Raw genomic sequence first — 14211 nt, forward strand, 5'->3', positions numbered from 1 at the left:
GCTGGTGACCCAAAGCGTCCGTGCTGGCAAGAATACGATGGACGATCTGGCGATCAATGTATGTGTGCATTGCTCGTCTGGTGGTTCCAGCGCTGCGGCCACACGTCACTTGGCCCGTTAAGCACTGTCCTCGTTTCTCAGCGGATTCAGCGGTCCCTGGAAGCGGTGAACGAGGATCTGTGGCTGTGCCAAAAACAGTTGGTTCTTCAAGCCCCTATTCCGCCAAGTGGCACATTGATGCGAGGGGGTTATTATCGTCAAGTCCAAAGACGGTCTTTAATAAGCTCGGACGGCGCCGATTACGAGCCTTGTGTGCCCGCTATCGACCTTATCGAAAGCTTGGTGTTGCCGCGTGAACGTGGGCAAAGTTCCGTCATCTGAATTCTGGCAACGGCTCTCGCCGCTAGCCAGACGGCTTCGGCTTGGCTGCTTGGGCTACTTTCGGATTTCATCTGAGCCTCCGGCCCTTGCCCCACCGCCAAAATCTCAGTGAATCCAGATTCTACCCACTAACAAGCAGGGTAGTGAAGCATAAGCCCCTTGTTCGCCATCGTACGCCTTGCCAGATGTGCCCAAATGGCCGGATGGGGCAAAATGGCACGATGTTGCCATTGTCTTGATTATGCTCCGGTTGACGACCCCGTTGTCTCCAACTATCTGTAGATGGTTCTAGGATGTCGAGTTTCCCGTTTGAGAGATGCCTGACGACGGGGCCAGAACCTAGTCCCACCTTTCTGTCTCTTGTGCCTGACCCAAACAAACAAGCAGTTGTAAGACACAAATTGCATAATTGAAGTCAAATGCAGGACGACACAGGGCATGAGTTACTGCGTGGACACTAAAAAGACTTGTGTAAAGAAGTACCTAAGTACTCGGTCGTTGCTTGGGCTCCTGCTGAAATCGTGCTCTGTTCAAGGACAGGGATCCATCTTACTTGTATCCTAGCAGTCTCGCGCGGTTGCTCGTTTAAAGGTTGCACGGGTTCGCCAACAACTCTCCATCCACCCTTCTTCAAAGCCTCATATCCCCCTTCACCGGTTCTAGTTTCTCTGCATCTCCATTTCAGTCCAGATTAACCCCAACTTTGTGAGCTACAGCACTGCTTCCAATTGCGGACGCTGTTCTGGCACATCTACTGTAGTGTGCGGTGCAGTACTAAATAAGGAGTCTACACGAGTCGCAGCTTCTAGTTGCGTCTTTGCAGGTTACTTGCTTATTATTGAACCGTGCGACCTGCATAAAGCTCCTGACGGTAGCCAATCCTGATATACTCACACACACACACACACTCGTCTACTCATCTGTATTATTCTCTCTTCCGAGAATTGATTGCACTCGCTCATCAGTCCATTTACTACGCTGCAGCTGGCTTGGGTCCTTCGCTTCTCCTCCCAGCTCGAGGTATATAACCCGGACCCGTCCTGTCTTCCCCACCGCCTCAAATCGAACGACCCCTAAGATTTAACTGTCGCTTTGGACCTGGTTGCGTGATACCCCTCAAGTTCATAACACGATCCCGGATCTCGCCTTTTCTTGCGTCCGCTGGACCATGAACAACAGCCCCTCAACGTCTTGCGGTATTTGGTTGAATTCTCTTTGATTCTGTTCAAGATGGGCCACAGCAAGAGCTTCTCGGTGGATGATGGCTTTGAGTTTGACGAGGCATGCTTCAGAAGGTTTTACAAACCGTTATCAAATCTTCCAACACCTCCTCCTTCGTCCCGAAACTCTTCAGCCGCTCAGAGTCCCCGCATTCTTGCCGAGGGCGAAACTCCAAACTCAGACCTTCTAGGTATGTCGTCCCTCCCCCTCCGACTTCCTTACCATGCTAACATGCCGTCATCCAGCCCCTGCAATCCATCTCACTCAGATGATTCCCCCAGGACTCTCACGGGAAGAGCCATCTACTGCTACAGTTCAGTTTATGCTCAGCCACGCCGATTTACCCATGGATCTCATCGCCTTAGCAGCCTGCATTCTAGATGCCCTTCCCTCGAGATTCCGCCACAGCTGGCGTATGTCCTATCCCAGGTCGCGGCGGACCTCGCCAGTATGCAAGCGGCACACTCTCCCATCGACTCCGATTCAGCTGGAACATGACGCACAGGCCGATACAGTGTTACCCGAGGTCGCAGTTCTTGCAGCCCTGATGATTGCCGACAAGTTTGTAGCCGACCTGCAGGAGCCGACAAGTTATTACGCGAGCAGGTGGGGAATGGATATCTGGTCTTGCGAGCAGATCAACTTCACCGAACGCTGCATAATGGAGGCTCTGGGATATCGCATTCTACCGCTATGGGACGCTCAAATCATCAAGGAGGTACGCCATGATATTGAGCTCGTTCGCCGAGAGCTGATGGACGAAACAAGTGGGATGGCACCCGAGGCAAGAGACTACGAGCTCTGCAGCAACAGGCCGATGAGCTCCGGAGAAGCAGTCGTCGGTTTGGGTCTTCAGCTCACACCTGCAGAGACGCCGAAGTCTCAATTAACGGCCGGCCAATACGATCAGGAAACTCGAGAGGCGTTCAGCACCGCCAGGGCCGTGCCTCCAGACTACCTGCATTTGCCAAACGAGGCCAGGCACCCTTGATTGTACAAAATGGCTGAGCCATGTTAATGACTGCGCATGGAGGCTAGTCTCTTAATGTCATCTGCATAGCGGTTGGTCGTTTGGCGCTCGGTTGGATCTGTATTGTCCGGATTATGGTCACATTTATCTTTGAGCCAGAGGGTTTTTGCTTTACCGAAAGGGTCGGATCAAGGGAGTTGGTTGGGAAGGGGGGACTCATGGTTGTACTCAAGGTCACGACAGGACTGGTTTCCTTCGGAAGGGCGGTCATTTGATTTCGGAACGCAATCGATAACTCTATGGATACCCACTACCGAGAAGTAATATTTATTGTATTCATTGTTCGAGACCCTGAAGCCTCTGACAACCTTCCAAAAATATCCCCACAGGCGTGCCGATACCTGTCCGATCAGATGGGACGCTCTCCTGACGAATGACTACGCGGCAAGCTTCCCCGGATCTTCCCTTGAACAGGCTGAAATGAAGTATCGCTGCCCCTGTCATGTCACATCGCTTCTCGCCCGCAAATCTACCTAGGCAATCTAATGATACACACCCATAAAGCTCTCGCCCCAGCTCTAGATGGAGGTCTGGACTAAATAAGGTAGTGAAGCCTTCAACCAAGTCTGACTTACACCGGAACCACATCAGCGGCGGGCCACACAAAAGTCGTGTCTTCAGACTTGGGGGCCGGACGGACCTCACCAAACATACAACAACTGCCGGAACACTCTGAACAGGTAGTATTCACGAATGATGCCTGCGTACGCGTACGTATAAACGGGAGGAGGGGAATTCTTGTCATATATCATACATCAGGGGATCGCGACATCGATATTGGATTTGACGAGCTATTGCGTGAAAATATGTTTCTTGTTCGCGAGATGTTCACCATCTCCGGACGGAAGACACCCGTGTATCGCAAGGGCTTGGTTCTCCTAGCAAGTTTGGCTTCTGCGTATGTGCGTTACCTGGGTACTTGTGTACCTACTCAGGGGTGAATTTCGATTCTGTCAATAGATTTACTATCATGGGCAGTGTCTTCGTGGAGAAAATGTATGCCATTGCATTGACGTAGGACGGTGCCCGGAGGAATATCCGGTTTGGGGTTTGTGTTCGAGCTTATGCTGTGGTTTTTCCCATTCTTTCTGCAGCCTCTCCAAGTTGTGGTAGCTTCGAGACAGTGATTTTCATAAACATCAGGCCATATCCGAACGTCCGTTCTCAGTTTGGGATGACTGACAATGATGAGTGAGATTCGAAATAAATTCAATTGTCCCGCGAACCACTTCTTATCGATAAGACAAGACGGCGGGGCTTGTCGAAAAAAGTTGGATTTCGGCCTTGGTTCATCAGAGCAGAGGACTACAGTGCGCCTGAAGGTATCTAAAGAAAGGCAGCGTTCGCTTTCGAGTACCCAAATCGAAGACTCTTCTCACATCGTTTCTGCTTTTCAAAATGGCAAAAAAGAGAGCGAGAGAAGCCGACGGTGCGACAGAAGCGGCCGACAAAATGGCCGTGGACGGTGATGATAGCTCAGACGACGAGGTGAGTGAGCAACTCACACGACGGGTTGGCACTAGTCGCCGCCCGTGCCATCACAAAACTGGAACGAATTAACCAAAAACTCTAGGACTTCGACATGGTGAACGTCGATTTCGAGTGGTTCAACTTCGAGCCCGAGATTGACTTCCACGGCACCAAGTCGCTGCTGCGCCAGCTACTAGATGTAGACCACTCCCTATTCGACATCTCGGGCCTAGCGGACCTGGTTCTCTCCCAGCCGACCATCGGCTCAACCGTCAAGGTCGATGGGAAGGAAACGGACCCTTACGCTATGTTCACGGTGCTAAACCTGCAGGAGCACCGGAAGAAGAAACCCCTCGCAGACCTGACCAAGTACCTGACCCAAAAGGCTCAGACGACGGAGTCACTTTCATCAATACCGGGCGTGCTCTCGGCGGGGAACCACGTGGGCCTTGTTCTTTCAGAGCGACTCATTAACATGCCGTCCGAGATCGCGCCGCCCATGTACGGGATGCTGATCGACGAGGTGGAGGCGGCCGTCGAGGACAAGGAGCCATACGAGTTCTCGCACTACCTGATCCTGTCCAAGACGTACCAAGAGGTCGAGTCGACGCTCGACATGGGCGAGCGGAAAAAGAAGAAGGGCAGGCAGGAGGCCGCCATGTTCTATTTCCACCCTGAGGACGAGGTGCTGCAGAAATATGCGGTGGCGTATGGGAGCTACACGTTCACGAATCATGATGAGGCTGTGGCGGATAGCAAGCGGGCATTCCAGGAGTTGGGTGTTATGCCGAGCGGGTTTATGATTCTGATTGAGGCTAGCAAGTTCGCGGAGGCGGCGAAGGCTGTTGGGGAGTATTTGAGTCCGCCATCATAGGCGGTAAAGAAATGATACAAATGCTTGAGGAACAACCCTGGGATCATTTAGTGACATCATGTATGCTGCAGATGTAATCAACGCAATCCACAGGCACTCCTTGGGGGCGGCGGGAATTGTGTATGCAGCTTCAGTTGGTCTGCTGTATATTCAGTCTATCCTCTGGTGATCATTAACGCAATAATCTAGATGTCTTGTCTACGAGGCACGGAAGTCGCTGTAAACCAGCACCATGCAGCTGGACTCAGGCGAATGACAAAATGACGGCGCACTGAGCGGAACAGTGTTGGATTGCCTGGTATCCCAACACAGTAAGCAGGCATAAACACTAGTTTGACCTGAATATTCCACTCATACGCACCACTTGATGGTTTCTCCGCGGCTTGGGCTACCAGTCCAATCCCATCAAGAGCGAAAGGTATCACGACCATCTTTGGACCCTTTCCGACTTTCCATGGAGGCGCCAACTGCCACAAGCAACAACCCCCCTTAGTACCACTTCACTGCTTCCTTAGATTTACCGTTTACATGCGGTGTAGACACTTAACTCAACCGTTGCATAAGGTATTCGACCTCCACCTCTTTCGTTATCGGGATTACAAAGTCCTTGTACATGGAGACCACCTTTTCCACGTTGATTTTGCCCGCGTTCTCGGAGGATCCATTCATCGAAGGATCGGTGCCGTACGTTTGTACCTTCAAGGCCAGTCTCTTCAGCACCTGTTCCTCGACCGCAGTGTTCGTAATGGCGGCGGCAATCCCCTCACGGTCCCCAGCCTTGATCAGTTTGGTGTACTTCTCCGGATCCGACCTAAACTTGCTCTCAGCCACGAACTTGCCAAAGTGGATTCTTCGCGACAGGGCCTGGAGGCAGGCAATATCGCAAGTCGCGGCCGAGCCGTAGTTCTCGGCCGATTCGCCGCGGTCTTCGCGCCCAAAGTCGGGGCAGACGGCCGGCAGAAACTCGTTGATGAAGAACGCCTTGATCTTATCGTTGACTACGACGGTGTTGTCGTGCAGGATTCGGGGGTAGTTCAGCGGCTTCAGTATCGGCTTGGGCAGGGCGTCCGGGAAGAAGGCATACTCGTCGGGGGATTCGAAGCGGCGGATCAGCGATTGTAACTTCTCTTGCTCGCGAAGGTACCAGTCCATGAAGCTTAGGCCCGAGCCTTCGACTGGCTCTATGTGTACCGCACCAGGGATGTAGATGGATTTGTTGAGCGGGAACTGGACGCGTTCGATGAGGTGGAAGGTGATTGTGTCTTCTAAACGGCTGTCCAGGTTGTAAGTCAGAGACAGTCATGGCAGAGCAATGTGCAAACGGGTGTCCTCTGGCCCCAAAGGTGGCACAATTCCATTTAAATCGGACTGACGATCCAGTGCTTACATCAGCTGGAAGCGGATATTGTTGAGATCCAATGCCTTGGAGGCATCCGAGAGATCGATAATGGTATCCATGGTCTCGTTCTCGCGTCGTAGTGAGAAGAAGGGCGACGATGTGGCGGGCAGTGGACGTTCGACTGTAGGGTCAGGTTAAGAGATATTCTCAAAGGGGTTTGAGACTTGGAGTTTTGAGATAGTCAATCTGGCTTCATCGCAATCGCAAATCAGTAACATGGCGGGGTTGACGTGAGCAAACCAAGAGTCAGCTACGGTTGCCAGTCTAGTTGCGGCCCTGCTTCCGATTTCCGGGGTTCGGGGCCGACCCGATCGGTGTACCCTCTAGTTAGGCTGAAAACGACCCTCTTACTCCAGCTGTACTTTACTTACATAGCCGTAGCACTGAGTGATAACAGCGAACCTCTCCAGGATAAGCTTAGTAAACAATGTTGTACCAGCCAAGCCCGAGAGGAACAATGCGAAATGATGCAACTGACTTTCCTGTTTATTTGGTTTGTGATGATGCCGGTACTTGGGCTTTCCATGGGCTGCCACCGGGGAAGCTGGGAATTGACGAATTACGACGCAGAATAGTCACATCCGAGCAAAACCCCTGCAGGATGTCGCAACTGTGCAGCTTCTTTCTAGCGCTGGGATGGTCGTGTGGCTCGTGCCACGGAATTCCATGTCGCGGAATCCTGGCACACAAGCTTGAACTTTTGACTTCATTATCGCGAAGCTTTCATAGCGACCCATAGCGACCAAATTTCTGCCCTGCTTCAATGCGCCACGACAACGCTTGCCGTCCGACTTGATTACTTGAGTACCGACCACTCCAAGGACTTTGCAGCGCAAGATACCCCGCTATCGTATGGATGATTCGGATTTGCACAATGCTTTCCACGATGAAGCCCCCATGGACGACGAGGGCTCCATTCTATCGGTAGTACTGGCTCCCGTCCTTCTGAATGTCAACAGTTCCAAGCAACTGATGCATATTTTAGCCGGGTGGATTGAGGGGCTTCACGCGGAAGGTTACGACGACGGCAACCCATTTGGTTGGACCAAGGTCAGATGGGGGATCCAACAATCATTATCACAGCGCCATGGCCGAAGTCCACAAACAGCTCAAAAGGCCAGGCGTGCAGAGGAGTATGTTCTCCATGGCAAAAACGACCCCGACCGACCTCGTCCGTTCCAAGTTCTCTACTTCGGAGATCCAATACCGCGCTTTATCGTACCTGTCAGATGACATGCTCCAAAATATACCTGAGGATGACAATACGTACTCGTTATTTCAAGGCTTTCAGGCGAGCTTCCCGGAGTTGACCGAAGAAGGCAAAAAACATCGAAGAAGAGTCTCGAGAGGGCGAAAGATGATAGAAGAGACACCCTCGACGCCTGACAGTCCGCATCATTTGCTCAAACTCAAGAAAGAAAGGGGATCGCTGATGCACGAGCTCGAAATGCTTGGCATCCGCAAGAACATGGCCAGTGTTGAGATACGGGAGATCGATAACAAAATCGCCAACCTCAGTGGTATGCGCAGGATAATCCTCGAAAGGCTGGCTTGTCTGGAACAAGAAGAGGCTTTGCTAGAGCACGACAGTAAGGTCCCCCGCGGGATTTGTGCCTAGTTCAAAACTAACCGGAGCAGTTGTGGACATGGAAGGCCGTATAGATGACGCTCAACTGCTTGTTGACGAGGCCGAATCTATAGCAGCGGATACGCCGACACGAGATGATGATGATGATGATGATGATCTAGTTACGGATCAGGATGTCGACGAGTTCATGTCAAAATCCGTCTATGAGAAGCTGCCTCCTGCCTCAAACGGCCCTTCACGATCAAAGAGGCATAAGGTCATTCGTCGCAAATCCATGCCCATCTTACACGAACACTTCGAGCCCGGGACCATGATACGTCAGATCAAGGCTCATGCGGACACTATTAACTCGCACGATTTCGACGTGCCCTTCGGAACCATGGTGACGTCGGGAATGGATGACATGGTTAAAGTATGGGATCTTAACGCAGGACGTTGCATAGGTACGCTTGAGGGTCACACCGCATCAGTGAGAGCACTGCAGGTCGAGGACAACTTCGTTGCCACAGGAGGCGTGGATGCGACTATCCGGTTATGGGATCTGAGCAAAGCACGCTACGACCCTCAAGGCGGCCAATTTGGAAGAGACGACGAGGACGAAGATGGGATGGCGTTTGAGAATCCCGATGACCAACCCGTTGACCCGCCGGAGGGTAGTCTGGCCGACTGCCATCTTTTCACTCTCGAAGCTCACATGAATGAGATCACTGCACTGCACTTCAGGGGCGACGTTCTTGTGTCTGGATCGGCCGATAAGACCCTTCGACACTGGGATCTTGAGAAGGGCCGTTGCGTACAGACTCTGGATGTAATGTGGGCAGCCGCACAAGCATCCGCGTCGATGGGCTCTGTTGAAGGACAATGGAGACAAACAAGCCGATCGTCCTCAGGGTCAGCTGATTTTGTTGGTGCTTTGCAAGTCTTTGACTCTGCACTTGCCTGCGGTACCGCTGACGGTATGGTTCGATTATGGGATTTGCGCAGTGGCCAGGTCCACCGGAGTTTGGTCGGCCATACGGGTCCTGTGACTTGTCTTCAGTTCGACGATGTGCATCTGGTGACGGGAAGCTTGGATCGAAGCATTCGGGTGAGTTACTATAGCAGCTCATTCACTTCCTGCCATCTCCCGCAACCTGTGTCGATAATTCTAACATACCACAGATATGGGACCTACGAACAGGGTCGATTTTCGACGCATACGCGTATGATAACCCCATCACGAGCATGATGTTTGACGACAGACGCATCGTCTGCGCCGCCCAGGAGGACGTGGTCAAAGTATACGATAAGCTAGAGTCACGGCAATGGGAGGTTGGCGCAGGCATCACCGAGGCGGAGGAAAACAAGACTCCGGCTATTGTCGAGCGCGTCCGCATCAAGGACGGGTACATGGTGGAGGGACGCCAAGACGGCATAGTCGGTGTGTGGACCTGCTAGGTGACTGGGCTTTGTATAACAACCAAAAGAAATATAGAGATCCAACGAATGAAACGTATGAACGAAGCACAGTACTGGGGTGCACGTGGTTTCGGCATAGTCGGTCGGTGATTGTCGTACGGGATGGCAAAAGAGAGAGGCACGGGAGTTCAGTCAGACATGTATAGCTTCGGGGTGTCTTGGTCTGCTAACTCTGTCTGCGCTATGCTTGTGCATGAAGCAATATCTGCCAACCAATCACCTGGAAGATGAGTCTCGATTCCGGGTTCTAGGTTTAGCGCGTATCTCTACCGTAAGCATATTGCGGACTGTAGGTGTAATCCAAGGAGCCACACATATTTTCATCACGGTTGCACAAGCCAACTGTTAGTGGTCCCAAGATCCTGATATGGAAATACCCACACCAGTAGAGTATGGTATAATTATATTTACCTCTAAGTAATTACATGACAGTCTCATGGAAGCTGTGGACCCTGTGGCTTTCGGCCCTTCCTGTTGATACGCGACTGTATATCCGCCCGGAGCTGTCTGGAGGCTGGTTACCAGTGCAAGTCCCGTCTGCATCCCACTTTTGACTCATCTTGAGTTCAACGGGCCTTGTGGATCCCGCAGCTTCCGTGTCTCCCCTGCCTATGCGTCTTCTTTGAACTTGGACCAACGTTAAGGCTTCCAAGGCAGGGCCCATTGGCTGGTAACTTACTCGAGGAGATCCGGACTTAGGAATTTAGACTATCCAAAGTGGCCTGATTGAAGAATGTTCCCATTCTAACTCCTCAAGTTTGAGACTCTCCAAGACTAGCTCGGTTGGTTGTTACCGCTCTGCCCGTCGACATCAATCTACAGTAAATCGATGAGATCATCCAGGCCTGCGGATGCAAGGTCTGATCGGAAATAACCTTCCTGACAACCAATGACGAGATGCTACATTGTCAAACATCCCAGGTTACCAGTGCATCATTAAGCGTGCGCCTATCTATCTTGATTCCAACCTCGAGCTGCTCCGTCTCACTAGTGGGGAGGAGGTTGCTCGGCGCCTGAAGTTACATCAACCCCACACTGCTGGCATCTGGCTATAAAAACACGTAAGTGCTTCTTTGCATTTTATCATATACGTCGCTATCAACTTGATTTCACATCACGAATTGACCGATTCCCCCTTGTAAGTACTTCTTTGACTTTGACACAAGTTTTCATATGAGTCATGAGTCGATGGAAGAAATACGTCTGTTAGTCACTACTTTCTGCCCAACCAGACGGTACATGAGCTCTAACTCGGCCATATTCTTGCTCTTCCCCCAGCCAATATATCTATCTGCCCAATACAACTCCCCCAACCACCGCCACGAGTTCATCTTTGTGCTACATCCTCCTATATACGGGTTGTCGCGTCAACACTAACAACATCACAGTACCTTCCTTTGCTGCCCCGGCAATCTCAAGGTGAGTCAACTCTCTTGGTTTTGATTTTAGTGCTGGCGAAGGCATAGCCTGTGAAGAAGGTATGGTAAACTTTCCGATTGCATTTTCCCACATATATCTATACCATTTTGAGCTTCCCATGTGATGCCCACAGGGAGTCTGATGGTGTTCCCAATGTCAGATAGTTGCCAATTTCGACAGCGTTCATCGAACGTCGGACAGTTTTCTCGGCATTCGAGACTCCTTGAAATTGACAACTAGAAGTTTAGTTTACGTGTATGCAAGTGCCTCTACAGTTATCTTCGAAACATGGGAAAGAAACATGGGAAATTTTCCATTCAGTAACACTTTGCAACATGTTTAAATTCCTTTCCTATGAACACTGAACAAAGCCTATCTATCCTGTTGACAGTCCAACCAAAAAATCCCGCTTTCGATTCCCGGAATTTTATTATTCTAACATTATTCCATCCAGTTATCCACTAGGGTTTGTCCAGTAATGATTCACTGTTTCATCCGGCTATTCTTATCTGTGTCCATACATACTACCTTATACTACCTTTCTCTTTATAATGGCTAACATAAAATTGGTTACAGTCTACGTTGCAACTGCCCTTTTCGAGCCATTGACGTCACGAACAGCACTGGAATAACTTAACTTCACAAAGCAGGAACTTGGATATTAGCAATCCTCAACTTGCACTTGCACTGCTCTTTTTTTTCAGCTGCCTCGTAAATATCATTTAAGATGGCTTTGCCTATGGCCCTTCCCCCCAAGAGTCCCTTGGCTCGCTACCGCCTGCTTTCGCCGACGGCATCGGTCCGCGTCAGTCCTCTCTGCCTGGGCGCAATGAACTTCGGCGATGCGTGGAAGCAGTGGATGGGAGCTTGCGACAAACCTACGACGGAGGCCATTCTGGATTTCTACTACCAGCAGGGTGGTAACTTCATCGACACTGCAAACAACTAGTAAGTAGTCTGTGAGCGTTGTTTCTTCGTCCATGGCCCGCGATGAGGGCAAATACGCCCAAGTACGTTGCACTCGGAGCATCGTTTGCGTATGATGTTTGTGCATGTGGCATTGAATTGCAAAGGGTTTGTCATACAGATCCAGGAAGCAATTACTAAATGTAATTGTTCAGCCAGGCCGAGGAGTCCGAGGAGTGGATTGGAGATTGGATGAAGCAGCGTGGTATTCGTGATCAGATGGGTAAGTCCCTATGGACGTATCCTGCGAAAGCCTTGATTGTGGAAAGAAGGTGCAACCTGCTAAATGAACAAATCAGTCATCGCAACCAAGTACACTACAAACTTCCGTGCTGGGAGAGGAGAGACTGAGATCATGGCCAATTCGACTGGCAACGGATCAAAGAGTCTCCGCACTTCGGTCGAGGCCAGCTTGCGCAAGTTGAAGACCGATTATATTGACCTGGTAAGTTGGCTGGACAGATACTATTGGAGATCAAATCCCGACTTACATACAACTTAGCTCTACATCCACTGGTGGGACTTCAGCACCTCGATCCCGGAGCTGATGCAAGCCCTAAATGCCCTCGTGGTGTCGGGAAAGGTCCTTTACCTCGGCATCAGCGACTCTCCCGCCTACATCGTGTCCAAAGCAAACCAGTACGCCCGCGACCACGGCTTCTGCCAGTTCAGCGTCTACCAGGGCAAGTGGTCAGCCGCGAACCGCGACCTCGAGCGCGAGATCCTCCCCATGTGTCGGGAAGAGGGCATGGGCCTTGCGCCCTGGAGCGCGCTCGGTGGCGGCAAATTTAAGACGGAGGCGCAGCGCAAGGCGCAGGAAGGCCGAAAGGTCGAGGCCTCAGAGACGGACATTAAAGTCAGCCAGGCTCTCGAGACTGTTGCCAACCGCAAGGGGACTATTATTACTTCGGTCGCACAGGCATACGTCATGCACAAGGCGCCTTACGTGTTTCCCATTATTGGCGGACGGAACATCGATCACCTTAAGGCTAATATCGAGGCGCTGACGTTGTCGCTGTCGCAGGAGGATATTGATGAGATTGAGGGCGCCGTGCCGTTCGATATCGGGTTCCCGCTCAACTTCCTCTGGAAAGGAAAGCCTGAGCACCCCGGGGACGTTTGGCTTCTGAACCTGGGTGGTCACTACGACTATGTTGCTCCGAGCAAGGTAAGCCTATTCCATTACCTGTGACATTATACCCAAACTTGTCATTTGAGTTGCTCAAGTCATCTGAAACCTCACATGTCATGGGAATGAAAGCTAACATGATCGTACTTAGCCTATTACCCCTCGGGGCGGCGAGTAGGTCCGCCGGGGCTTCTCGAGAGGATGGCAATGGGTGTGGTACAACACGAAGCGTGGACCTAGTGCCGCGCACAATTGGAAGAAGCAAACTGGGTACTGAGTTCTGGGGTGACGGGGTGACTGCGGACATATATGACTGACATGGTGACTACCTAGCGGTTGTATCGAAACACACCAAGTACGGTGAGGTATAGTGCACTTTAACATAGTTAGTTATCATGCCTCCGTATGATAAGTCTTGGGTAAAAGAGTGATCACGGCGATTTCGAAACTTGATAATGTGATCTATACAAGTATTTGACGTAAACTCTTTTGGTGACGAGATCGGCAAGGTTAGGGGAGAGAGGGGCTTTTTCAAGATGTGAATCTAGCGTTGTGAGGCGAACCTTGCGGCGAGAGGTTTCAGCTTAGTGATGTTCCTCAGACATACAACGTACTGCTGTCCATCATCATTCCTGTGCTAGAGAATTTGCGCATGTTGCTCGTTTAAACGTTATAAAGTGATGGTGATATCCAACCAAATTTTCTTATATTGGGCGACATAATGACACGATAAGGTCTCACATCGGAATTCCATCGGTCTATGGCACCGATATTGCTTGCGGTCGTGAAGTAGCCCAGATCTGAATCACGAAGAGTCATGTATCACTTGTTCTCCATTATGATAACATCGTTGCCCTCGTTGCCCCGAGCCTCTGCTCTTCTATGGACGTTACGGGACCCAAATATGTTCATATGAAATTCGTACCACGTTGCTAAAGCACCGCTGCCCATTTGTAATCCTCATGAATTTACAGCAGTGATCAAGGTACATTGACGTTCATCCTTGTGCCGTGATTTGGTAGCGTCAGTCAGACTTTCGATCCTTCTCAACGGCCGAAGTCGCTTGATTACGAAAGACCGTTGATGACACAATACATAGGTTTTTTTTGATTGAATTTAGACTGCCTTATAATTCGCGAGCACAGCTAGGAAGTGACTTTGCTTCCTCTCTTCAGTTTCATACATGAGATATTGGAAAGCCCGGCCACAGAAAAGCAAGACCACGAATATTCGAGATAAATCAGTCAACATATGAGATGAGATGAGCTTCATGAAT

At 50.8% G+C, this 14211-nt stretch overlaps 5 protein-coding genes across 5 annotated transcripts; 4 read left to right on the forward strand and 1 right to left on the reverse strand.

The window, feature by feature from the left end:
- Window positions 1-1611: 1611 nt before the first annotated feature.
- BCR38DRAFT_484460 (uncharacterized protein) lies at window positions 1612-2593 on the forward strand (the record flags this gene model as incomplete). Its single annotated transcript, XM_040863754.1, has 2 exons — window positions 1612-1792; window positions 1848-2593. 2 exons carry the CDS (start codon window positions 1612-1614, stop codon window positions 2591-2593), a joined length of 927 nt encoding a protein of 308 aa, XP_040716135.1.
- Window positions 2594-4030: 1437 nt separating this feature from the next.
- BCR38DRAFT_484461 (p21-C-terminal region-binding protein-domain-containing protein) lies at window positions 4031-4976 on the forward strand (the record flags this gene model as incomplete). The annotated part of the gene is made up of 2 exons (XM_040863755.1): window positions 4031-4120; window positions 4206-4976. The coding sequence occupies 2 exons, from the start codon at window positions 4031-4033 to the stop codon at window positions 4974-4976; spliced, it is 861 nt and encodes a 286-aa protein (XP_040716136.1).
- A 238-nt stretch (window positions 4977-5214) lies between these two features.
- Window positions 5215-6578, reverse strand: BCR38DRAFT_188826 (chorismate mutase). Its single transcript, XM_040853984.1, has 3 exons — window positions 6364-6578; window positions 5338-6249; window positions 5215-5271 (listed from the first exon to the last, which is right to left on the reverse strand). The coding sequence occupies exons 1-2, from the start codon at window positions 6432-6434 to the stop codon at window positions 5520-5522; spliced, it is 801 nt and encodes a 266-aa protein (XP_040716137.1). The 5' UTR covers window positions 6435-6578; the 3' UTR covers window positions 5215-5271; window positions 5338-5519.
- Window positions 6579-7058: 480 nt separating this feature from the next.
- BCR38DRAFT_431546 (putative mitochondrial fission protein) lies at window positions 7059-9634 on the forward strand. The gene is made up of 4 exons (XM_040860107.1): window positions 7059-7302; window positions 7361-7964; window positions 8014-9050; window positions 9125-9634. The coding sequence occupies exons 1-4, from the start codon at window positions 7228-7230 to the stop codon at window positions 9398-9400; spliced, it is 1992 nt and encodes a 663-aa protein (XP_040716138.1). The 5' UTR covers window positions 7059-7227; the 3' UTR covers window positions 9401-9634.
- A 1784-nt stretch (window positions 9635-11418) lies between these two features.
- On the forward strand, window positions 11419-13240 carry BCR38DRAFT_188869 (aldo/keto reductase). Its single transcript, XM_040853985.1, has 5 exons — window positions 11419-11788; window positions 11962-12029; window positions 12106-12251; window positions 12309-12974; window positions 13087-13240. The coding sequence occupies exons 1-5, from the start codon at window positions 11568-11570 to the stop codon at window positions 13111-13113; spliced, it is 1128 nt and encodes a 375-aa protein (XP_040716139.1). The 5' UTR covers window positions 11419-11567; the 3' UTR covers window positions 13114-13240.
- Window positions 13241-14211: the final 971 nt, after the last annotated feature.

This window comes from Pseudomassariella vexata (assembly GCF_002105095.1).
Source record: "Pseudomassariella vexata strain CBS 129021 chromosome Unknown BCR38scaffold_6, whole genome shotgun sequence".
NCBI lineage: Eukaryota > Fungi > Ascomycota > Sordariomycetes > Amphisphaeriales > Pseudomassariaceae > Pseudomassariella > Pseudomassariella vexata.